At 42.4% G+C, this 24,199-nt stretch overlaps 1 protein-coding gene and 1 long non-coding RNA gene across 3 annotated transcripts in view; one reads left to right on the top strand and one right to left on the bottom strand.

Moving 5' to 3' along the window:
* Positions 1-8,829, top strand: part of TRPM8 (transient receptor potential cation channel subfamily M member 8) — a 96,090-nt gene extending 87,261 nt beyond the window's left edge. The window contains exon 22 of the mRNA XM_023557703.2: positions 8,219-8,829. Within this exon, the coding sequence (XP_023413471.2) occupies positions 8,219-8,322 (104 nt within the window). The 3' untranslated portion in view covers positions 8,323-8,829. The remainder of the gene's footprint in view (positions 1-8,218) is intronic.
* A 6,192-nt stretch (positions 8,830-15,021) lies between these two features.
* On the bottom strand, positions 15,022-22,473 carry LOC111752751 (uncharacterized). Of its 2 annotated transcripts, XR_010322203.1 has the most exons (4): positions 19,273-22,465; positions 17,610-17,782; positions 16,998-17,097; positions 15,022-16,903 (listed from the first exon to the last, which is right to left on the bottom strand). It is a non-coding gene; the product is annotated as an uncharacterized LOC111752751 (long non-coding RNA). The 2 variants fall into 2 exon arrangements; XR_002787673.2 differs by having other exon boundaries at positions 17,610-22,473.
* Positions 22,474-24,199: the final 1,726 nt, after the last annotated feature.

Here is a 24,199-nt window from a genome sequence, read left to right as displayed (position 1 = left end):
GGAGGGATGGTTGGTGTCAGGATTGGTAAAGATGGCGGAGAGAAGAGCCATGTCTGACCCCTTGCCTCATAGGAATCAACCTTGGACTGTTAATCTTGATTCTCCTTCCCCCTTGTGAAGCTAGAGGAGGTCAGGCATCTCTCCCATGCTGTTTTTACAATGCATCACTCTGCTATTTCACGAAAAGGTGATCTCCGGAAATAGGCTCTATGAACTAAGGTGTACTTTCCCCTCTCCCCTCCCTCCGTGGTAATCACTAATGAACATTGGTTTCTCTCTGTATTTTTTTGTCTTCTTGTAGAAGAACATCATACAATATTTGTCCTTATATACTAGCTACGGCTGCTAACCAAGAGGTTGGCAGTTCAAATCCACCAGGCACTCCTTGGCAACTCTATGGGGCAGTTCTATTCTGTCTTATAGGGTTGCTGTGAGTCAGAATCAACTTGAAGGCAATGGGTTTTTTATAGTAGGTTTTGATATCGGGGAGTGTGAGGCCTCCTGCTCTGTTCTTTTTCTTCATTATTGCTTTGACTATTCAGGGTTTCTTTCCATTCTACATGAAGTTGGTCATTAGTTTTTCCGTTTTAGTAAAGCATGTTGCTGGTATTTGTATTGTGATTGAATTGTACCTGTAAACCAGTGTAGGTAGAACTGACATTTCTACTATATTAAGTCTTCCAATCCGTGAGCACAGGGTGTCTTTCCAGTTTTGTAGGTCTCTTTTAGTCTCTCGTAGCAGAGTTTTATAGCTTTCACTGTATAAGTCTTTTATGTCCCTGGTTAGGTTAATCTCTGTGTACTTTATCAGTTTGGCGGCTATTATAAATGGTATTGTTTTCTTAATTTCTTTTTCCAAGTAGTCCTTGTTAGCGTAGAAGAACCCAACTGATTTTGGTGTGTTGATCATATACCCTGCAACATTGCTAAATTCTTCTATTAGTTCCAGCATTTTTCTTGTGGAATCTTTAGGGTCTGCTACACATAGGATCAAGTCATCTGCAAGTAGAAATGGTTTTACTTCTTCCTTTCTAATTTGGGTACCTTTTATTCTTCTTTCTTGTCTTATTGCCCTAGCTAGGACTTGCAGCACAATGTTGAATAAGAGTGTGTCATTCCCATTCTCAAAGAGAAGGCTCTCAGCCTTTCTCCCTTGAGTATAATGTTGCTGTTGGTTTTGCATATATGCCCCTAATTACGTTGAGGAATTTCCCTTCTTTTCCCATTTTTCTGAGGATAAAATTTTATCGAATGCCTTTTCCACATCAGTTGATACAATCATGTGGTTCTTTTCCTTTGTTTTATTTATGTGGGGGATTACATTGACTGATTTTCTAATGTTGAACCACCCTTGTAATCCTGGTATGAATCCCACTTGATCATGGTATATGATTTTGATATGTTGCTGAAGTCTGTTAACTAGAATTTTGTTGAAAAATTTTGCATCTATGTTCACAAGGGGTATTGGCCTGTAATTTTCTTTTTTTGTGGTGTCTTTGCCTGGTTTAGGTATCAGGGTTATGCTGGTTTCATAGAAAGAGTTCAGTAATACTCCTTCCTCTTCTGTGGTTTTGAAGAGATTGAGTAGGATTGGTGTCAACTCTTCTCTGAATGTTTGGTAGAATTCTCCAGTGTAGCCATCTGGTCCTGGGTTTTTTGTTGGCAGTTTTTTTTTTTTTTTTTAAATCATCAGTCTCTTCTTTTGTAATGCATCTGTTTAAATTCCCCACCCTGTTTGTGTTAGTTTGTGTAGGCAGTGTGTTTCTAGGAATTTGTACATTTCATCTGTGTTTTCAAATTTGTTGCGGTACAATTTTTCATAGTAAGCTGTCATGGTCTTTATCTCTGTTGGATCGGTTGTAAAGTCAACAGTTTCATTTCTTAGTTTGGTTATGTGCCTTTTCTGGTTTGTGTTTTCTTTTGTTAATCTTGTCAGTGGTTTTCCTATTTTGTTGACCCTTTCAAAGGACCAGCTTCTGGTTTTGTTGATTGTTTCTATTGTTTTTAAAATTTTTGTGTTCCATTTATTTCTGCCCTAAACTTTGTTATTTCCTTTTTTTCTGGGAGCTTTTGGCTTTTTTTGCTCTTCCTTTTCTAGAACTCAGCTGCTAACCAAAAGGTCAGCAGTTTGAATTCACCAGCTACTCCTTGGAAACCCGATGGGGCAGTTCTACTCTGTCCTATACGGTTGCTATGAGGTGGCATCAATTCAAAGGCAACGGATTTTGGTTTCTATTTGCTGAAGTTGTTGGTTTAAGTTAATGATTTTGGATGTTCTTTTTTGATGTAGGCATTTATTGCTATGATTTTCCCTCTGAGTACTGCTTTTGCTGTGTCCCAAAAGTTTTAATATGTTGTGTTTTTATTTTATTCAAGAAAGTTTTTAAGTTCACTTTTAATTTCTTCTATACACAATGGTTTTTTAGTAGTACTGTTTATTAGTATTATTTAATTTCCATGTATTTGTTTATTTTTTCCTGTTGTTGATTTCTAGCTTCATACTGTTATGGTCCGAGAAGATGCTTTGTGTGATTTCAATCTTTAAAATTCGTTGAGACTTGTTTTGTGACCTAGCATATGGTCTATTCTGGAAAATGATCAATGTGCACTGGAGAAGAATGTGTATTGTTCTGATGCTGGGTGGAGTGTTCTATCTATGTCTGTTAGATCTAGTTGGCTTATGGTTTTATTTAAATTCTCAGTGTCCTTACTGGTCTTCTCTTTAGATGTTCTGTCTATAATCAAAAGTGGTATATCAAAGTCTGCTACTATTATTGTGGAGTTGTCTATTTCTCCTTTTATGTTAGTATTTGTTTCATGTATTTTGCAGCATTGCTGTTAGGTGCATATATATTTATAATTGTTATGTCTTCTTGCTGGATTGACCCTTTTATTTTTATGTAATGTCCTTCTTTGGAAACCCTGGTGGCATAGTGGTTAAGTGCTACAGCTGCGAACCAAAGGGTTGGCGCAGTTCAGATTCACCAGGTGCTCCTTGGAAACTCTATGGGGCAGTTCTACTCTGTCCTATACGGTTGCTATGAGCCAGGTTTGACTCGATGGCAGTGGGTTTGGCTTTGGTTTTTTTATTGTCCTTCTTTATCTATTGTAACAGATTTTGATTTAAAGTCTATTTTATCTGATATAAGTATAGCCACCTCTGTTCCTTTTTGTTTACTGGTTACAGGGAATATTTTTTTTCCCATTCTTTTATTTTCAATCTGTGTCCTTATGTCTAAGGTGTGTTTCTTGTAGACAGCAAAAGGATGGATCATATATATATACATTTTTGTCCATTCTGCCACTCTCTGCCTTTTGCATGGGGTGTTTAGAGCATTTACATTTAAGGTTATTCCTGAAAACGAAGTGTCTACCTCACTCATTTTGCTGTTTGTATTTTGAGTGTTTCATGTTTTCTTTATTTTTTTATTCTGATTTTTCTGGTTTTGTTTGGTTGCTTTCCTGTGAAGGCGTCTTTTTGCTTTCTTCCTTCTTTCCTTCTGAATGTTTTTTCTTGGTGATTTCTTAGTGGTTACCACATGTATTACATTACTTAACTTACAATTGCAACGATGCTTAACATACAAACAGTTAACACACAACCTTAACATAATAAATCTCTTCCTGATATGCTCCTCCCTCCACCATTTCTGTTGGTGTGTCTTAATTAACATCAATATACAATCCATATCTGATAAGTTTACTTTGTACTTATTACTTACAAAGTTGATGTTGTCTTGTTTGTGGGCTTTAATTATTGAGTTTACTTTCTGAAAATATCATATATTTGTTCCTTATATTGCCGAGTTGTTGCATTTTTTGAGATTGCTCTCTCGCTTTTATTTTTCTTTATTTTTTCTTGTGTATAGGTACGAGTATTTATTTAATGCTCTTGCCTTTTCATCTGGAGTACTCCTTTCAGTAAATCTTCCAAAGCTGGTCTGGTAGAGGCAAATTCCCAGAGCTTCTGTTTATTTGGGAATGTCTTGATTTTCTTCTTGTTTTTGAATGACAACTTTGCTAGGTAAAGAATCCTTGGCTGGCAATTGTTTTCATTCAGTATTGTGTATATGTTGTTCTGTTGTCTTCTGGTCTCTAGAGTTTCTGGGCCAAAGTCGGCACTGAGTCCTGTGAAATCTAACAACTCTTGGTATGTTACATGGTGTTTTTCTCTTTGGTTTTCTAGAATTTTATTAGGATATGTTGCAGAATTGATTTTTTTTTTTTGTATTTTTTTTAATTGGGGTTTGTGTAGCTTCCTGTATTTTCAGGCTTGCTTCTCTCTTCAGGTCTGGGAAATTCTCTTTGATTTTCTCCTGGAGAATTGTTTCTATGCCTTTATTGTCACAATGCTCTGTGATTCCAGTAATTCTAATGTTATATTTCTTAATTGAATCCCATATTTCCATTTGAGTTTTTTTGCTTTTCTTTGTTCTTTTCTCTTGCATCTCTTGAGCCTAGGTAAATTCAGTTATTTTGTCTTCTAGTTCATTTATTCTATATTCTGTCCGTTCAACTGTATTTTTGAGTGTTTCTCTTGTTTTTCTAAGTCAGTTGCTTTATTATCCAGTTCCTGTAGTTCTCTTTGTTTTTTTCTTTTTTGATGTTTTCCATTTCTTTGTTGGTTCTTCTTCTCTTGTGATTTTGTGTGTTTACTATTTTTTTTTTGTTGTTGTTGAACTTGGGCCATTTTGTTATTTTCATTATTATGTTTTTATTTTAAATTTTGTGTTATAGTTTTTGTGGAAAATTTTTCCAATTGGGCACCCTGGCCATGCAGTGGCCAAGAGCTCAGCTGCCAACTGAAAGGCTGGGACCCACACCCAACAGCTGCTTGGTGGGAGTTAGATGCGGCAGCCTGCCTCTGAAAAGCCTCACAGCCTGGAAACCCCATGGCAAAGCTCTGCTTCACCCCAAAGAGTCTCCACAAATTAGAATCGACACAAGGGCAGTGAGCCTAGTATCTTTTCCTGAGAACCATTGGAAGGCACTCTTATCCCTAAGTTTTTTTTCAGTGTTGATTCAGGAGTTCTGAATGCTTGATATGTGGAACTCAATATGCACGCACAAGAAGAGGGGAGTTCAGCTGGTCGCAGATGCCCAATTTTCCTGTGGTGAAGGTGGTGGGATCTCTGTGTCTTTCCCTCACAGGTGCTCCTGCACAGGCTCTCCTACAGTGTCCTGCTGTGGGCGGAGCTGTCCGAAGTATTCCCCTCACCCTGCTGCCCTTGAAGTTCCTTCCGGTCCTAGTGCCCATCTGTCTTGGGCCTCAGCAAGATTCAGTGGCACTCTCTCACAGTGTCAGGGTCTCTCTTCACCCCCTCCCAATTGCATGACCCATGAACTCCCAAGGCCAGTCTGAGCCACCTTAAAAAGTTGGGCTACAGCTTCCTCAGATTAGCTCCCTTTCTGTTCTCTGGAGTTTTTCCCAGCCCCATCCCAAAATGGCTAAAATGGCTGCGATGAGCAAGTTCTCGTGATGTTAGCAGGTAGGTTCTCCCAGCTTTCATGCTATCCCTGCTTCTCTTCTCTCTGCTTCTGGACTCACCCTGACTCTCCAACACCTCAGCTGCCATCCAGAGTTCTGAGATCTCAGTCTGTGCTTGTTTTTATTCTGTTCAGTGTGTTAGTTGCTAGGGGAGTAAATGGGAGCATTCACTCACTTTACCATATTTCTCTACCTCATATGTGTGTTGATCTTTAAGTACCCTTCTTGGGCTTCTAAGGAGCCCTGATGGTACTCAGCTGCTAATCAAAAGGTTGGTGGTTCAGACCCACCCACAGGTTCTTTGGGAGGAAGACCTGGTGATCTGTTTTCATAAATATTAAGGTCTAGAAAACACTAGGAAAACCTGGTGGTATAGTGGTTAAGTGCTACAGCTGCTAACCTAAAGGTCAGCAGTTCGAATCCACCAGGCGCTCCTTGGAAACTCTATGGGGTAGTTCTACCCTGTCCTATAGGGTCGCCATGAGTCAGAGTCAACTTGAAAGCAATGGGTTTTTTTTAGAAAACACTAAGGGGCTGTTGTATCTGTCACATGGGATCTCTGTTTTGAGTCTGGAGAGTCTTAAGGACTAGCTCCCTTAATGTAAATGTAGTATTAGTAGGTAAACTAATAACTACTGTATGAGTAAGACATAGGGCCACCAGGAGGGGATCCACCTTCTGGGGGTCTACGTTGAGGGGGAAACCTCTTCCCAGATCCTTGAGGTGAGGGAGGAGCAACCTGAGAGGTGTGGACAGTAGTCTTCTGTCCCGGGTCCACGGAGGAAGAAAGCAAATCATGCGAGGAGGGGAGTCTTATACTGCTAGTGAGGTGGGGGCCCTGAAATTTCATGAGCTTAGCTACCATTAGGTTTATTTGAATGTTACCCCAGGGAACTGAGGTGCAAACTTAGCTACCTTATCTGCAGAGTTCAGCTTAAGTCAGGGTAGGGAAATTTTCTATGTGGGTGTGGCTGGGTAAGGCCTTGGCAGGGGCCTAGGCAGCAAACTAAAGTTGGAGAGGTCTGGCTCCTAACATAATCACCATGAGTCAAAAATTGACTCTTCAGAAATGGCTTCACTAGGAAAAATGCAATGAAAAGAAATTCAGTTAGGAATTATTTTCTAAAGTGAATAACCACCGTTTACAAATAAACCCGTATTTGATATGTAGGATTTCCTTAGACCCAGGCATTTACGTATTAGCTCTGTTACTGGCCTCCAATTAATTCTTTCTAAACCCAGGAAGATATTCTGGTTGTTCCCAAACTCTAATGTGTAGACAAACAAATTTAAACAGTAATTTAAAAGTAAAAACTAGATAAAATTATTCAAAGTGAATACCTGTACAAACATGTGCTTTTCTGTCCCATGGATTTGTGTGGAAGCCTGATGTCCACTGCTCTTACCATTCTTTAAACCTTGACTACATGTTGGCCTGTTCTTTTTTTTTTTTAACCTGACAATCTGAAAGGTTCAGACACTATAAAAAATTAAACTAAGAATCTTGCTGGTGCTTCCTCCAGGTTAATTTCATGGCATTTCCAGTCTTCTCACTGTCATGTGCCATCAAGTTGGTTCCGACTCATATTGACACTATAGGACAGAGTAGAACTACCCCATAGGGTTTTCTAGAGTGTAATCTTTATGGGAGCAGATCACCAGGTCTTTTCCCCAGTGGAGTCGCTGTTGAGTTCAAATTGCCAACCTTTTGGTCAGTAGCCAAGCTGTTAACCACTGCACCAGCAAGTCTCCTTTTCCAGGCTTTGAGGAAAGGAAAAATCTATAAGTAATGATGCTGAACAGGTTTCAGCGGAGCTTTCAGACTAAGACATGCCATAAGTGGGGGGCCAACTCACTGGCAGCAAACAGCAAGAAGAATTCTCATGAAGGTCCACACATGGACTGTATGTTTTCCAAGGGTAGGAACTATGCCTGGGTCTCATTTTCTTCCCCTCTGAAGTTTCTACTTCAGGTTTAGATTGAGAATAGGCACTCCCTCTGTAATTATCTGACTGAATGATTGATTTAGCATTTCTGGTGTTGTTAGTTGCCATTGAATTGGGCTCCAACTCATGGCGACCCCACATGTTACAGAGTAGAACTGCTCCATAGGGTTTTTTTTTTTTTTGCTGTACTTTTTATGGAAGCAATTCACCAGACCTTTCTTTGAACTGCTAGCCTTTAGCTAGCACCACCCTCCAAATGGAGCCCTGGTGGTGCAGTGGTTAAGAGCCACAGCTGCCAACCAAACGGTGGGCAGTTGAAATCCACCAGTCACTCCTTAGAAACCCTATGGGGCAGTTCTACTCTGTCCTATAGTGTCACTGTGAGTTGGAATAGGCTTAATGGCAACGGGTTTGTTTTGTTTTGTTTTACTCTCTAAATGGAAGAGGAGCACATTTCCAATGAGAGAACCAGACTTCATTAGTGGAATGGCGTTGCTAAGTCACAAAATGCACAGAAAGGATTTAGACTGACTTCTCTTTAGAATAACAATTCCCTTTCCAGTTCATGCAGGCAGCTCCAATTCCTCTTTGTTACCAACAAATTCACTAATATTGCATTGCTCTGCTGTGGTTCCTTGTAAGCAACGTTCCTCAGATCAGCCAGTGCAAGATGAATCGTGTTCTCCTTGTACCAGAGTAAATCCACATGCCTAACAGGTGTTGGTTTAGGAAGCAAGGGGCAGTGACACCATCTGAGTGTTTCTTCTTTGTCTCCTTATTCGAGGTGTCACAAATGAGGACAACGACACTCTGGCATGGGAGGGTGTCATGAAGGAAAATTACCTCGTCAAGATCCACACGAAAGCCAATGACAACTCTGAGGAGTAAGTCAGTCGTTCCTTCTTGCTTTGTGAGGCTCCTCTCTTATACGTGTACCGGCAGCACGCAGGCTAGTTCTCTAGCTCTGCTATAACAGAAATACCACAAGTGGATGGCTTTAACAAACAGAAATTTGTTTTCTCACAGTTTAGGAGACTACAAGTCTGAATTCAGGGTACTGGCTCTAGGGGAAGGCTTTCTGTCTCTGTTGGCTCCGGGGGAAGGTCCTTGTTCTTCGGTTCCTTGGCGATCTTCATGTGGTGTGGCATCTATCTTCCCCCATCTCTCTGCTTATTTTTTTGCTTGCGCTTTATCTGCTCTTTTATATCTCAAAAGAGGTTGATTTAAGACACGCCCTACACTAATACTGCCTCATTAACGTAACAAAGAAAACCCATTGCCCAATGGGTTTATAACCACAGGTACAGGGGTTAGGATTTACAAGACATATTTTAGGGAGACACAATCCAGCCCATAACGCTTGGAAAAGAGAATTTGCAGCATATAACAATAGCACCAAAAAGATGTTACCCAAGCTTTTGAAGATGATAAACACTTAAGTATGCGTCATTCTTTCTTGAAGAGGGAAAAAAAACCCCTTCCTTCACCATCCTGATTATCCTCCAAGGTCCTGGGAAAGAACAAGGTGTTTGGAACCTGCAGTACAGGGGCCAGGGAACCAAGTAACTAGAGCTTGGTCTCTTCTCAGCCATGACATGGAGGTGGATTCCGGGAAGACCCACAGGTTGTGGGCAGTTAGCATGATCTCACAGGTGTCGCATTGGATCTCTACGATGAAGAATTAGAAAAATGGAGTAGGGGAAACAGTTGGATTGATTGGTTGCAGATGTTCCTGAGTGGTCCTGAATAACGTTTATGAATTGCATGAAGTTGTTATCAGTACCCTATAAAAATCAATGAGTACCAGCTAAGTCCATAGGCAAGCCACAGGGACTGTGTTATACAGGGCCTGTAGGAGCACACTGTTCTTATTGTGATGATCGTTGTTGTTGTTGTGTGCTATGGAGTTGATTCTGACTCATGGTGACCCCATGTGACAGAGCAGAACTGCCCCATGGGGTTTCCTAGGCTGTAATCTTTCAGGGAGCAGATCTCCAGGTCTTTTTACCGAGGAGCTGCTGAGTGCATTCCAACTGCCAACCTTTCAGTTAGTAGCTGAGAGCTTTAACTGCCGTGCCACCAGTGCTCGTATTATGAAGGTTAACATGCCTAACTGGCCGATGCCACTCTTACTGAGAGATCAAAATTCACCCTGAAATTCCCCTTAACAAAAAAATGAGTAAATATAAGCATAGTTAATCCCTTTTTTTGTCCCTGGGTAGCACAAGTCGTTAAGCACTGGACTACTAGCTGAAAGGCTGGCGGGTGGATCCCACCCAGAGGCGCCTCAGAAGACAGATCTGATGATCTGCTTCTGAAAGGTCACAGCCTTGAAAACCCCATGGAGCAGCTCTACTCTGCATGTGTGGCGTCGCCATGAGTTGGAATCGACTCACGGGCAGCTAACAGCAACAACGATCCCTTTGTTAGGTTCAGCACAGTTATTGGAAGAACCATGGAGCATTCTTTCCCTTTGAATGACAGAGTGGACACCCTAGCTCTCCTCTGAGAGCTTGGTTTTGGAAGGGAGGGATGACCTTGTGGGTCACCTTCCACCACCCCAGCAGCAGAGGAAGTATTTGCAGCACCTCTAGCTGGGGTGAGAGAGGGATTCAGCTTAGTTTGGGTATTAGGAAGAAATTTAGAAAGATGAAGGCAGGTGAACCTTGGTTTAGTTCAAATTGAGAATGACCTGTATTCTGCCCTTCTGAAGACTGTGAGATAGAGCTCGGTAGCCTCTATTTCTCTCTCGCTCTCTCTCTCTCTCTCGGTCACTCCTTTTTAAAATTTCTTTGCAGAATGAGGCATCGGTTTCGGCAGCTGGATACAAAGGTATGGCTCTGTTTATTGTGTGAGAAATACTTTTTATCTCTATTATCTTTGATAATGTCTTCCATAATAGAGAAGTTAACTATTTGGAAAAAAAAATTGTAGACATGACTGTTCCATATCCCATTGTCTTCATGACTGTGTGAGGGTTAGGTGCTGGAATGGAGTCACTTCTCAGGCTCCCAGCGCACACAGGGAATAGTCCTGAAGACCCTTTTCCATGCTCTCGAAAGTCTTTATGTCCCTGTCTAACCCAGGGCTGTTCACCTGTTATCTCTCAGCTGTGGAGGCAGGTGTTGCTGTTGCTATTGGGTGCTGTCAAATTGATTCCAACTCATAGCAACCCTATGTGACAGAGTAAAACTGCCCATTAGGGTTTTCTTCGCTGTAACCTTTATGGGGGCAGATTGACAGATTTTTCTTTTGTGGAGCTACTGGGCGGGTTTGAAGCACCAACCTTCACTTAGCAGCTGAGCACTTAACCATTGGGCAACCAAAGTTCCTTGGAGGCAGGTGTCAAAAACCCATTGCCGTCGAGTCAATTCCAACTCATTAGCAGCCCTACAGGATAGAGTAGCACTGCCCCATAGGGTTTCCAAGGAGTGGCTGGTAGATTTGAACTGCTGACCTTTTCGTTAGTAGCCGAGCTCTTATCTACTGCACCATCAGGGCTCTTCGAGGCAGGTGTAGGTCTTTGCAGTTACAGGAAACACCAGAAAGGCTCAAAATAGCTGTTTGGGAGCCTATGAGCCTCTAGGCCATTCTACATGCCGCTGTAATTTGTTACCTACTTAACTTGAAGAGGGAGCCCTGGTGGCACAGTGGTTAAGAGCTCGGCTGCTAATAAAAGGTTGGCAGTTTGAATCCACCAGATGCCCCTTGGAAACCCTATGGGTCAGTTCTACTCTGTCCTGTAGGGTTACTATGAATCAGAATCAACTTGACAGCAACGGGTTCTTAACTCCAAGAGCGTGGTTGATGCTTGAGTAGATGTGTGCACACCGAGCATGGAGAAGGTTTGGCCACCCTGTCCCCTGCCCTCAGCTGGGGAGCCAGGAGTTACGGTGAGTTCAGCAGAGATGGCGCTTCCTCCATAAATGCCGGCTCCCCGTCAGGCCCTGAAGAGGAGACGGCATTTGGTATGTAATCACAGAGTTCTGAAAAAGGCATCCTGAATGATGACCTTCACATACTAAGATGGGATTTATTGGTATTATATCGTAATTTTTAAAATTAGTGTTATACTTTCATCAAAGAAAAATTTTATTAGTATCTTATAATTTTGTTAGTTACATATACTGCTATTATTTCCATAGACTTTTTTCATTGTATCATTACAATCTTTTAATTCTATGAAGGAGCCACTAGGGATTTGCATTTTAAAAAACCAAACCCACTGCTGTTGAGTTCATTCTGACTCATAGCGCCCTACAGAGCAGAGTAGAACTGCCCCATAGGGTTTCCAAGGAGTGGCTGGTGGATTTGAACTGCTGACCTTTTGGTTAGCAGCTGAGCTCTTAACCACTGCACCACCAGGGCTCCTAAATTTGCATTTAGGTAAAGAAAATACAGGAGCCCTGGTGGCACAGTGATTAAGTGCTTGGCTGCCAATTGAAAAGTTGGTGACTGGAACCCACCAGTCACCGCAAAGGAGAAAGATATGGCGGTCTTCTTCCCTAAAGATTGCGGGCTTAGAAACCCTATGGGGTAGTTCCACTCTGTCCTATAGGGTTGTTAAGAGCCAAGATCAACTCAACAACACCCAACAACAACAAAGTAAATACTAATTGGTGCCAGGGATCACTCGCTAGTTCTATGATTTCAGTAAATAAGCAATGAACAGAGTCTGAAATGCCCCCATTGTTCTTACTCCACCCCTTCCAGCATGTGCCATACTTGCTGTTTTATACGCATGTCTGTTTCATGGAAAAGCTGTAGAACTGTTATTTGAAATTAAAAATCAGGAAATTTTATCTTAAGACCAGTTCTACTTTGTCTTCTCTCCCAGCTTAATGATCTCAAGGGGCTTCTGAAAGAGATTGCTAATAAGATCAAATGAAACCAAGTGGACTCTAAGGGAGACAAATCTAATTTTAGTAAGGTAAGTCATTCCAATGGCTTTTCTTTTCTCTGAAAATTTACGTATCTTAAGACTAACTTAAAATCATGATATTCTTTTCATATGGTATTGAATTTGAAAATAATGCATTTTGTAAAAAATTCGGTTTAGGAACATAGGAAGGAACAAGTGAAAGACCCCCCATCTTACCTTCTCCACCAATTTTACTCCCCACACCAGAGGTTAGTGCTGCTAGAGTAGGGTATAAGGGTCCTTCGAGATCTTTTTAAGGCGCTGGAAACCTCTTCAGCTATTTGACATTAATCAAATCAAGGTCACACCCTTCTAAGACTTGCTTTCATTTTTCTCACTTAACCGTATATGATGGATATCTTTCCAGGCCAGCGCCGAAGAGTTTACCTCATTCTCATGACACAATTTTTATGTTTGTTGCTATGGGATATACAAATGTATGTTTTTACTAATTAAAGTCTTCCAGTGACACGTTCTTTTTTTTTTTTTTTTAGCAGTTGCTCATTTCCAGAATAAAAATGTAACTAAATTAACTGGGAAAATTTAACCCAAGATGTTGCTGCATGATCTTGTTGTTATTGTCAGGTGCCATTGAGTTGATTCCGACTTAAAGCAACCCTATAAGACAGGGTAGAACTGCCACATAGGGTTTTCAAGGCTGAAATCTTCAAGAAGCAGACTGCCACATCTTTCTCCTGTGGAGTGGCTGGTGGGTTCGAACCACCAACCTGTTGGTTAGCAGCTGAGCACTTTAACCACTGTGTCACCAGGGCTCCTCCTGACAGTTCTAGAACATATTAATTTCTCTGTTGTGGAAGGCTTGTTAGAGTGAGATTGGTGCATATTTTATACTATTTTTAAAGGGCAGCAGGTATAGCCTTCTGAAGTGTTTGAGAAAATAAAGCTTGTGTATTAAGGAATAAATTATTTCAGCTCTTTCATAATGGTGTTTAATGAAAATAATATTAAGCTTTATAATGAATTATAATTGGATTTTGAAACATCTGCCATTTTTTAAAATTTATGAGCTGAAGACAAGAAAAGCAACCAGGAACAGATAAAGCAATTAAAAATGATAAAAGATCTAAGGTGACTGAAGAGTTGTAACAATCAGAAAAGATTGAAATTCAGATATGCACAGCCATCTCTGACAGCTCCAATCTCCTCATCTTTCATTTTTAAAAAATGCGTCGACTGTGACTAAAATGAGCAAACAAACTGGCTTCCTATCAAATTACCTTTTGCTTAATCCTGGCCAACTGACTGGAAAAGATCCATATTTATGCCTGTTCCCAAGAAAGGTGATCCAACCGGATGCGGAAATTATAGAACAACATCATTAATATCACACGCAATCAAAAATCTGCTGAAGATCATTAAAAAATGGCTGATGTTTACCTGTGTTTTATTGACTATACAAAGGCATTAGGCTGTGTGGATCATAACAAATTATGGATAACACTGTGAAGAATGGGAATTCCAGAACACTTAATTGTGCTCATGAGGAACCTTTACATAGATCAAGAGACAGTTGTTCGGACAGAACAAGGGGATACTGATTGGTTTAAAGTCAGGAAAGATGTGCATCAGGGTTGTATTCTTTCACCATACCTATTCAATCTGTATGCTGAGCAAATAATCTGAGAAGCTGGACTATATGAAGAAGAATGAGGCATCAGGATTGGAAGAAGACTCATTATCAACCTGCGTTATGCAGATGACACAGCCTTGCTTGCTGAAAGTGAAGAGGACTTGAAGCACTTACTGATGAAGATCAGAGACCACAGCCTTCAGTACGGATTGCACCTCAACATAAAGAAAACAAAAATCCTCACAACTGGTCCAATAAGCAACATCATGATTAATGGAGAAAAGATTGAAGTTGTCAAGGATTTCATTTTACTTGGATCCACAACCAACAGCCATGGAAGCAGCAGTCAAGAAATCAAAAGATGCATTGCATTGGGTAAATCTGTGAAGGACCTCTTAAAAGTGTTGAAAAGCAAAGATGTCACTTGAAGACTAAGGTGTGCCTGACCCAAGCCATGGTATTTTCAATCACATCATATGCATGTGAAAGCTGGACAATGAATAAGGAAGACCAAAGAAGAATTGACGCCTTTGAATTGTGGTGTTGGCAAAGAATACTGACTATACCATGGACTGCCAAAAGAATGAACAAATCTGTCTTGGAAGAAGTGCAATCAGAATGCTCCTTAGAAGCAAGGATGGCGAGACTGTGTCTTACATACTTTGGACATGTTATCAGGAGGGATCAGTCTCTGGAGAAGGACATCATGCTTGGCGAAGTACAGGGTCAGTGGAAAAGAGGAAGACCATCAACGAGGTGGGTTGACACAGTGGCTGCAACAGTGAGCTCAAGCATAATGATGATTATAAGGATGGCTCAGGACTGGGCAGTGTTTTATTCTGTTGTGCATAGGGTCTCTATGAGTTGGAATTGACTCGAGGGCATCTAACAGCAACAACAACAAACCTTTATTACTATACAGAGTTAATTACCTGGTGAATGGAAATGAATGGGGAGAGGAACATTACATCATTTCTGTGTGTTGTGTGTTTGTGTGTGTGTTTACAAGTACACAGCCATGAAAGAAAGAGAAAGAGAAGAAAAGTGCCTGAGGGGAAAAAAAAAAAAAAAGAGGTGCCCCATAAATTCTTAACCGCTGACATCTTTAGAAACAGTGAATTTGACGTGTCCAATTTTTGGTATATTTTTTACTTGTGAATATAAAATCCGCTTGTTTGATGTGTCTGTTTGGGCATATCCTTAAAAAAAAAAAAAAAACCTTAAAAATCTCACTGAAAATGTATGTTTGTCGCAACTGACTAAAACCAAACCAAACCCATTGTCATTGAGTTGACTCTGACTCATAGCGACCCTATAGGACAGAGTAGAACTACTCCATAGGGTTTCCAAGGAGAGGCAGTGGATTTGAAGTGCCGGCCTTTTGGTTAGCAGCAGAGCTCTTAACCACTGCACCACCAGGGCTCCTGGCAACCAGCTACGTGAGGCTAAAATCTTATTCTTCTAGTGACTCTGGAATGCTTCTTTCTGTAGAGGGACGAGGCAATCTTCTCTCCCTGAGGTAGGAGTAGGGGAAGGGAATGCCAGCCAGCCCCCATCCCATGGGTGTGAACTGCAGCAGTTGAGTCAGGGCAGAGAACTGACATGGGCGGGGCCAGATCTGTATGGATTCTCCCATCTGGGCTCTGTCCCTAAATCGGCCTTTAGTCCAGTAACTTGGGATGAACAAACAGGCAATTGTATATTTTTTCTTTCTTCCACACTGAGATTGAAAGGAAATAAGAATCCAGGATGAGAGAAAGGCCATACGTTTTCTCATAACCAACTAGTTGCTGTCAAGTTGACTCCAACTCATGGAGACCCCATGTGTGTCAGAGTAGAACTGTGCTCTGTGGGGTTTTCAATGGCTGATTTTTTGGAAGTAGCCTACCAAGGGTTTCTTCCAAGGTGTCTCTGGGTGAACTCGAACCACCAACCTTTTTGTTAGCAGCCAAGCATGACAACCGCGATAACTGCTTGCACCACCCAGCTACTCTTATTTTCTCATACCTTTATATTTAAAGTTGTAAGCACCCTCCTTGAGGACCACATGGAAATGAGACCCTCTGAAAAATTTTATATTGCTTTCCTAGGACTGCTGTAACAAAATACCACAAACTGGGTGGGCTTAAAATAACAGAAATTTATTCTGTCATATTTCTGGAGGCTTGAAGTCTGAATTCAGGGTGTTGGCAGGGTCGTGCTCCCCCTGATGATTCTAGGGGAGGATCCTTCCTTGTCTCTCCCAGCTTCTGGTGGTCCCAGGCATTCCTGGGCTTGTAGCAGCATTACTCCATCCCTCCTCTGTCTTCACCTGGCCGTCTTGCTTCTGTGTCTGTCTGTCTCTGTGTCTTTTCTCTTTTTATAAGGCACCAGTCATTTTGAATTACAACCCACCCTACTCCGGTATGACCTCATGGTAACGTAACCCACGACATATTCAAATACCCTGTTTCCAAACAAAGTCATATTCGTAGTCACCAAGGGCTAGGACTTCAGCACATCTTCTTGTGGAATACAACTCAATCTATGTCGCTGTCGTTGGTTGCTGCTGAGCCGATTCCAGCTCGTGATGATCGTATGTGTTACAGAATAGAACTGCTCCATAAGGTTTTCTTGGCTGTAATCTTGATGGAAGCAGATCGCCGGGCCTTTTTTTTCCGTGAACTGCTGCGTGGGATTGAACCACCAAGAGTCGAGCGCAAACTATTTGTACCACGTAATCCATCAATTGTAGTTCAGTGAAAGAATTTGGAGTTGTTCCTTTGAGAATTATCATATAACTGTATTTTGATACATCACTGCATTTTTTGACTTTATTATAAACTCCTTTTATTTATGCAGAAATTCCTGAGCAAACGAAGCACTCAGTAATGTTCTGGGTCTTAGCCTAGATTGAATGAGTTGAGCCTTGGTCATTCAACCTTGGTCATTCAGTTTACACTGCCAAGAACACATATCTGTAAGAGAAATAAAGGTCTCATAACCAGTTCAATACCAAAAGGAAATTTAGCATTTTTGGTATTATATTTGGACCCATTACCCATGCATTACCAGTATATTTTGAAGCAAACTTTATTCTGAGGATGGAATTGGGAAATCTGTTCTTAACAGTGTTCTTTTTTTGTTTTCACAGGTGTAATGTCAGAGGCATCTAAATTGGAAAGATTCAAGGAATGCTGATGAACAACTTTGGTACTGACTACTAAGTGAGAATTCTTCAGGCCCCTGGGTACATCGTGGATGGTTTTTAATCACTCGTGTGTTGACGTCTGAGAATAAAACGTGTGATTGATTTCACACAAGAAGCTGGATATCAAGGAAGAGCATTTCCTGTAACGTGTTTCTGCTGAAGGGTGCCTGCTACTTTCTGTGTCTCAGGGCCTAGTTCTTGCTGCTTTTTCTTATTTTGACCTATGCAGATTAGAGGAGAACATCTGTCCCAGGAATGCCAGCCTGTTGAAGCTTTCCCTCCTGCATTATTTTGTTCATTTCCAATGGATTCTCCACTCTATTCTTTTCTGTATTAAGTGGCCATACTGTTAAAACTCTTGCCATATTGTTAGTTGCCATATTGTTAAAAGTCCCCCGAATCAGGCCAGAGTCTAAAAGAGGGCCCTGTTCCTTTCAGGGGAAGCTATTTTAATTTTTCATTATGCTTCTTACCTGTCGAGGAAGGTGGTAGAGAAGTGTCCCTTGAAGTCTCACCAGGAACACCCATTGAAGAAAGTGTCCCCATTCCTATGAATGTGAAAATCATCCCAAAATGAAACTATGAGAGACATTACTGATTTTGTTTTCACTGGGTGCTCCTCTTTCTCCTCTTCGTTATTATTTTCCTATTAAAATAATACATAGGTAGTATAGAAAATTTAGTAAAAAGAATATCAATAGTCCCACTACCTAAACATAATCCCCAGTAACATTTCAGGATGTTTTTTTCCAAGTCTGTTTTTTTTTTTTTTCTAAGCATGTTTCATTTCTCCTTTTGAAACTTATATAATGTCATCACACTACAGATACAATTTTATATAGTCTTTTTCATTTGCTATTTTAGCAAAAGTGTTTTCTTTTTATTCATGGCCTTCTGAAGCATTATATTAATATTTGCATAACATTCAACATTTACTGATTTCCGTGATGCTGAAGGCTGTTCCCGGTTGGTCATTGGGATGAGCATCTCTGTGCTTTTTGTGCTTGATTTTTCCTGCATTTGGGGTAATTTCCCAAATCTATATTACCAGGAATATCTATTAATTATAAAGCTGTTTATAAGACTTTTTCATAAATGTATAGCAAATAGGAATTATTAACTTGAGTATAAGATATGAGATGTATGAATCCAAAAGTATTAAAATGAAATAATATATTTAATCTTTAGTTTAGAAAGAAGCCAATATGCTTATTTAATTGCGATAAATGGTGAAGATGGTGCTATAGCATTGGGTTGGGATGGGGAGATTATCTTGTTGAGCCCTCATGGGCCCAGCTTTCTCTGGAAGTAGTGGCATCTGAGCCCAAAGGAGATGCACTAGAAGCCCATACGGTCATTTAAGTGCCCATTGTTAGTTTTTTTCCAACTTTAAATAGACTATAAACTCTGAGGCTGAAGAATGAAAACTTAGAAAGAAGCTAAGAAAAGACCGCCTCATTAAGAGAACTATAAAAACGTGAAACAAAAAAGTTTGTTTTCGTTTTGTTTGGGCAATAGTTGCAATGACTAGTCTCAACATTCATGTTTGCAGGGAATGAATCCAAATAAAAGGTATCTTTTTTTTTTTACATAGATCCCCATAGTGGCCTAAAAGGAAATCTTATTCAGTAATATTGATCAGTTCTTGGTTTTAGATGCTGAGAGCAGATGAGACAAAATTTACGTGACAAAGATTGTCAATGAACAGAATTCTCAAAAATCCCCTACTAGTGCCAGAACGGTCTTTTCCATTTCACTATGGCAGCTAAAACATCACTTCTCCTAAAACCACCAAGAGGTTCATTTCATCTCCATACTGAGTGGAAAAAGTAAAATATGACACCGTGCAAAAAGCTGGCAGAGAGAAACAACAGTCCCAACCTCAATTCAAATAGGGAATTTGAATAAAATCAGTAAACAAAGAATTTCTTTTATAAGAATCAGCACAAAGCTGCTTCCTATGAGGCGGAGGTTAAAGACATCCCAAATGTCCAACTTTTCCAAACTGCTGTCCCACTCCATCATCTCTAACATCAGCTACTCCTCCTCCCCTCAGTCCTCTCCCTCTCTCAGTCCTTCCCTAGTTTGCTGCAACATCTCACACAACTCATGAACTGTACAAAGGAAATGACTCACGAGGCTGTGGAGGCTGGCAAGTCCCAAATTCTTGGGTCAGGCGTAGGCTTCTCCTGACCCATGTGGCTGCAGGGGCCGACAAACCCAAACCAGCAGTTCAGACCACAGGCTGCTGGCTCACAAGACTGCAAAAGCTGACAAATCAGTTCATCAAGGGGCTGTAGGAGCTGGCAAATCCCGGAATCAGCAGGTCAGACAGCAGGCCTCTGGGGCAGTCAGCTGATCACCAACTGGATGTAGAACATGGATATAGACAGAGAGAGCCTCTCCAGGACACACATATAAAAGATGTAGTCCACACCCCAGGAAAGGGTGTAACATTAGTAAGGGCGGGGCTTGACTCATACCCTTCTGTGAGGCTTCGACCCAAGACACGCCTTACACCAATCCTCCCTCATCAACAGGTAGAGGTCAGGATCCACAACGCATAAAATGGAGGGACACCACACAATACTGGAAATTATGGCTCAGCCAAGTTGACACATAGCCCCAACCGTCATGGGTTCCATATACCTTATTTGCACAGTCCCACTCAATCATTGTGTGTGAGTCACAAAGACTCTGGCTAGAAGGGCCATATTAAGTACTGCATTACTCCACAATCAGTAAATTAAATCGAAAACTTCCCAGAAGACGAAATTCAGCTTAACCTATTTAGTGAATTTGTCTATTTATTCATATTTCCACCGACCATATTTTCATTAGTTTAAGAAGTAGGCCTTTGTGCACATCCGTGATCAACCACAAAAAAAATTCTGCCATTGACTCTAGATGTAGAAAACTAGAACCATACTCAGAAGCCGTTTAGAGAGGGGACGTTTAGATGCGTTCAGCTCAGCTCGTACAGCGGACGTTTCTGGGTGGTCACTCTGTGGCTTTTGCTCATGAAGAGCCCTTTTTAGTTATGGAAATAGCACATGTATTCAGCATACTTCCAATCAAAGGTGCTGTGTGCTCTGTATGGTACTTGGCGTGTCCTGTGTACTGGACACAACCAGTGATAACTCGCAGCTTGGTTTACATGAGTGTGTCAACGAATGAAATAACAGAAGAACTGGCATGTGTAACTTTTGTCATTCTGCGGAGAGTGAAAAAAAAAAATAAATAAAACTTCTTTGTTCAGTCAGATTCATTTCTCCAGGGATTTGGCTCTCAAAGTCACCTGGGCTGGCTTCTCTAAGCAGGTGATAAGAACGTTTTCATTGAATGCAAGCAGAAAATTGTCCACTTTGGCTCCGGCCTTGCCAACGTGGCAATATTTGGATTCCGTGGCCCACTTGCTGGTCACCTTAACCCCCGTTAGGCACCCGTCTTTAGCCTGAGGGCCTCCCGGCTTCCCTGACTCATAACCACTCCCACGTGTCACCACCGCCCACATCAGCACCGCCACTAGCTGCTGTCGAGCCCATCGGGGCTCTGGTGTGTCAGAGAGGAACTGTGCCCCACAGGGTTTTCAGGGTTGTGACCTTTCAGAAGTAGATCACCGGGACTTTCTTGCAAGGTACCTCTGGGTGGACTTGAACCGCCAACCTTTAGTTTAGTAGCTGAGCGCCTTAACCATTTGCACAACCCAGGAATTCCCCCACCACTCAGACATACTGAGTCATTTCTGAGGTTACGGGGTCTTGTGTGACCCCACAAACAGCCACTCAGATGCTATCTTGGGGCTCACAAGCCCCCCAGGGATGGGGCCTTAGGCCTGTGTGGGACCATGATGCCCTGGCTGAAAATGGCATACAATCAAGCTTTCCTGGGGTCCACTTCTCCAAAGCCACACTCGTTCTGGGGAGAATTGGGGAAATCATGTCCCCGTCTTCCCCCACCATCTGCATCCTGTTGGTCCACTGGGGGATGGAAGCTGTTTGTTGTCATGGAAACAGTCAGCCATCAGCCTGTCTCAAAAATAGCAGGCTCAGAGGCGAGGCCCTGGGGCTGAGCAGGGGCTGGATACTGGAGACAAAACCCCACTACTGGCCCTGCCGCACCTCAGCCAAGGGACAGGCCTTTATTCTCCCGCACACAGGAACCTTCGGGGGAAAGCAGCCTTCAGTGGCTGGCCTTATCTGCGCATCACATGTGAGCAGGCATTTCTGAGCCACTCTTGGTTTAGGATCCAACTGGGGCTTCTGGGGCTGCACACGCACATTCGCTCATTGGCTTTTTAAAATTAGCCTCTTGTTTGCTTACCGAAGGCTGGTTTGGCAGGGAGAAATCCCACCCCCAGACAAGCAATGTGTGGTCATTCTACATCTACTGTGGGCACTTCATGGGTAATATGTTGTTGTTAGCTGCCATCGAGTTGACCCCTGACTCATGGTGACCCCACGCACAGTGGAACAAAACACGGTCTGGTCCTGCACCATCCCCATGATTGGTTGTGGATTGGTCCATCGTGATCCATAGAGTTCTCATCGGCTGGTTTTTGGAAGTAAATGGCCAGACCCTTCTTCCTAGTCCAAGTTAGTCTGGAAGCTCTGCGGAAACCTGTTCAGCTCATAGCAACACACAAACCTCCACTGATAGACGGGTGGTAGCTCGGCAGGAGGTGCGTTGGCCAGGCATCGAACCAGAGTCAACTTCATAGAATGAGAGAATTCTACCAGTGAACCACCACTTCCCTCCGTTAAAATATTAAAAACCAAACCAAACCATTGCCGTCAAGTCGATTCTGACTCACAGTGACCCTATAGGACAGAGTGGAACTGCCTCAGAGAGTTTCCAAGGCTGTATGTAATCTTGTTGGAAGCAGACTGCACATCCTTCTTCTGTGGAGTGGCCGGTGGGTTCGAGCTGCCAACCTTTCAGTTAGCATCCAAGTGCTTAAGCACTACACCACCAGGGCTCCTTGTTAAAATTTGCTCAGCCTAAATGAAATACCATCATCCTTCTCCTTGCACCCCACACAGAAAACCCAGTCCTTCCCCATCTGAGGACGGCACCTGACTTATAAACTTGACTGCAGCCCTAGTCGTCTGTCTATAGGTGTCATGGTCATTGGCACTGGTTTGTGTCCCCCACTTGATTAGGAGCTCTTGTTGGACAAAAGCCTAGCTTTTGGAGATAGTATGGCCCTCCTGATATCTTGATTTCAGACTTCTAGCCTCCAAGACGGTGAGGGAACAAATTTCCATCATTTTAAACCACCCAGTTTTTGGTACTTTGTTATGGCAGCCCTAGAGACTCATACCAAAAAAAAAAAAAAAAAAAACCATTGCTGTCGAGTCTATTCCAACTCACAGTGACCCTATAGGACAGAGTAGAACTGTCACATAGGGTTTCCAAGGAGCGACTGATAGATTCGAACTCCCTACCTCTTGGTTAGCAGCAAGCTCTTAACCACTGTGCCACCAGGGTTCCACCCGGGTTCAAATTCTGACTCTGAAATATGCTTAGACCCTGCCCAGCCTGTAGTCCAGACACACAAGCCCATTGCACCTGGAGATCTCTTTGTGGTTGTTGTTGACTGTTGTGGAGTTGATTTCGACTCAGTAATCCCACATGACCGAGCAGAGCTCCCCATAGGGTTTCCTAGGCTGTAGTCTTTATGGGAGGAGATCACCAGCTCTTTCTCCTCTGAGCCACTGGTGGGTTCAAACCATTGACCTTTCGGTTAGCAGCCAAGCACTTAACCATTGTGCCACCCGGGTCCCTTATAGATCACTTAGCAATTCCTTTGAATTCTGTGTCCTGGGGGAAATGCTTCACCATATGGCTGTCCTTTGAAACGTGCCCTCACAATCAGCGATGAGTTTGCAGGGAACACGAAACGCCGCCAGGACAGGCCTGAGAACTGCCTTCAATGAGCTGCAACGACTGGATGCAGCCAGGGGATGACCGGGCACATCTCCAGCCAGCCTTCCTGCCCTCAGCCCCGGTGTGGGTTCCTCCCCAGCACAGTGCTTTGTCTTTTCCTTTTTAAAACAGTCAGCACTGCAGGCCCCCAAATTCAGAGCTGTAGTAGCTCTTTTTTTTTTCTAAGTTATGAGCTGGGGGCATACTGCTTGCAATAATTTAGTGTGGGTAAAAGTGAAATTCCATTGCTCATTTTGCTTGATTGCTTTTAAGTAAATATGAAAGAAAAATAATGCTCCCAAGCTCAAAGTCTCTCTTTATAGGACTAGCGTTAAGTCTATCTCACTTGACTGTGAAGAGCAAGGTGTCTTTATCCCAGTTTCCTGGCCCCTGGGTGGTACAAAGAGTTAAACATACTCAGCTGCTAACCTGAAGGTTGGAGGTTTGAGTCCACTCCGAGGCACCTTGGAAGAAAGCCCCGGAGATCTCCTTCCGAAAAATCAACTACTGAGAACCCTGCAGAGGGCAGTCCTGTCCCGACGCACATGGCGGCGCCACGAGTCAGAGTCGACTTGAAGGCAACTTGTTCTTTTTTTTTTTTTTTGGAAACCCTGGTGGTGTAGTGGTTAAAAGCTACTGCTGCTAACCGTAAACGTCGGCAGTTCTAATCCACTTGGTGCTTCTTGGCAAACCCTACGGGGGCAGTTCTACTCTGTCCTCCAGGGTTGCAACGAGTTGGAATCAACTTGACAGCAACGGGTTCGGTTCGGTTCTTGTTTGTTTCATTCTGCCCCAGACCATCCTCCTTTCTCTTTCTTCCTTATTGCTTCCGTTCTTTGATTCCACACTGGCAAATGGCTCTGATGCCTGGTTAATTTTTCTCTGGTCTTCTGTGTCGATGTGGAGTGCTTTTGCCTTTAAAGTCCCCTCTGATGGCCTCTGGGTAAACCTCCAGGTACTCTGGACACCGCTGCAGCCTGAAAACTCCCTGGGCCTCGCTTTATTTTGCATCTGCTTGTCTGAAGCCAGGGAGGAAAGAACGGCAGCACTCTTGATTGTTCCATAAATGGATTTCCTTTTAAGCCCACTGTCAGCTCCTTTCAGCCAGACCAGGTGATTTGTGGCTGCATCTCCC

This window comes from Loxodonta africana, chromosome 6, assembly GCF_030014295.1.
Source record: "Loxodonta africana isolate mLoxAfr1 chromosome 6, mLoxAfr1.hap2, whole genome shotgun sequence".
In the NCBI taxonomy this organism is placed as follows: Eukaryota; Metazoa; Chordata; class Mammalia; order Proboscidea; family Elephantidae; genus Loxodonta; species Loxodonta africana.
Note: the sequence above shows the minus strand (reverse complement) of the source record. Positions and strands in the feature narration are given on the sequence as shown.